The sequence below is a fragment of the Perkinsus marinus genome (genome assembly GCF_000006405.1).
Source record: "Perkinsus marinus ATCC 50983 genomic scaffold scf_1104296931902, whole genome shotgun sequence".
NCBI classification, from domain to species: Eukaryota; Perkinsozoa; order Perkinsida; family Perkinsidae; genus Perkinsus; species Perkinsus marinus.
This window is the reverse complement of record NW_003215607.1, coordinates 1-902: the sequence shown is the minus strand read 5'-3', so window position 1 is coordinate 902 and position 902 is coordinate 1. Positions and strand designations below refer to the sequence as shown.

Sequence of the window (902 nt, the reverse complement as noted above, 5' to 3'; positions counted from 1 at the left end):
AACTTGGTAGTCAGACCATCCCTGGGAAGAGTCAACTACGATCACCTGTACAGAGAGAATATAGAAACCATCACAGCAGATGAGTCTGTTACATCGACACCAGCTTCGATGAGCTGCTGAGCACGAGCCTCGTCGCATGGACGGGTACTGACGGCAGCCCCCACCATGAGCTGCTTGTTGGCATCCAACGTAGCATTGGGGTGGTTACGGGAAGACTTTAGATCTTGACGCGAGATCAAAGCCACGAGGTCCTACAGGAACGACGAGAATCATATCATCCACGCCACTATAGCGAATCACCCCATTCTTATTCACAATAGGGAGCTTGTTCTTCTTCGATTCCCTAATCCTGCGATGGGCCTCAGGAAGGGAGATGGGATCGCAGCCCACGACCAGCTTTTCGGCAGGTGTCATCACCTACAGCATATCAGTGTTGGAACATATGCTCGCTTTATAATTTTTTCGCAAGTTATAGAAATTTCCGGCCAGAAACTTTCCCAAATTCCCTCGGAATTTCCTCATTGTCACCAACACATGTAGTTGACCATGTACACATTCCCCCACACTCAAGCATATTGCTCATTCCACTGTCATCATTCAGCCAGCCCAATACCTCCGAGAGCTTGATGCTCCTGTCCTTCCTGAAGTCGATGTCGCGACTGGTGACCAGCCCCAACAGCTTGCTACCCATCGACCCTGAGTCAATGTAAGCCCAATGATTGGTATTCACCACTTCCATCACTCACCACTCTCTGTAACAGGCACAGTAGAGAATCCTCGAGTAGCCTTGATTTTGTCAACATCAGCAATGGTAGCATCCGGACCAAGAGTAATGGGGTCCATGATGAAGCCGTTCTTGAAGCGTTTCACGGCTCTCACCTCAGCGACCTATCACGAGACAT

General features: G+C 49.6%; 1 protein-coding gene across 1 annotated transcript; it reads right to left on the bottom strand.

The window, feature by feature from the left end:
• Positions 1-41: 41 nt before the first annotated feature.
• Pmar_PMAR005582 (inosine-5-monophosphate dehydrogenase, putative) lies at positions 42-843 on the bottom strand (the record flags this gene model as incomplete). Its single annotated transcript, XM_002786098.1, has 4 exons — positions 42-251; positions 301-417; positions 614-696; positions 747-843. The coding sequence occupies 4 exons, from the start codon at positions 841-843 to the stop codon at positions 42-44; spliced, it is 507 nt and encodes a 168-aa protein (XP_002786144.1).
• Positions 844-902: the final 59 nt, after the last annotated feature.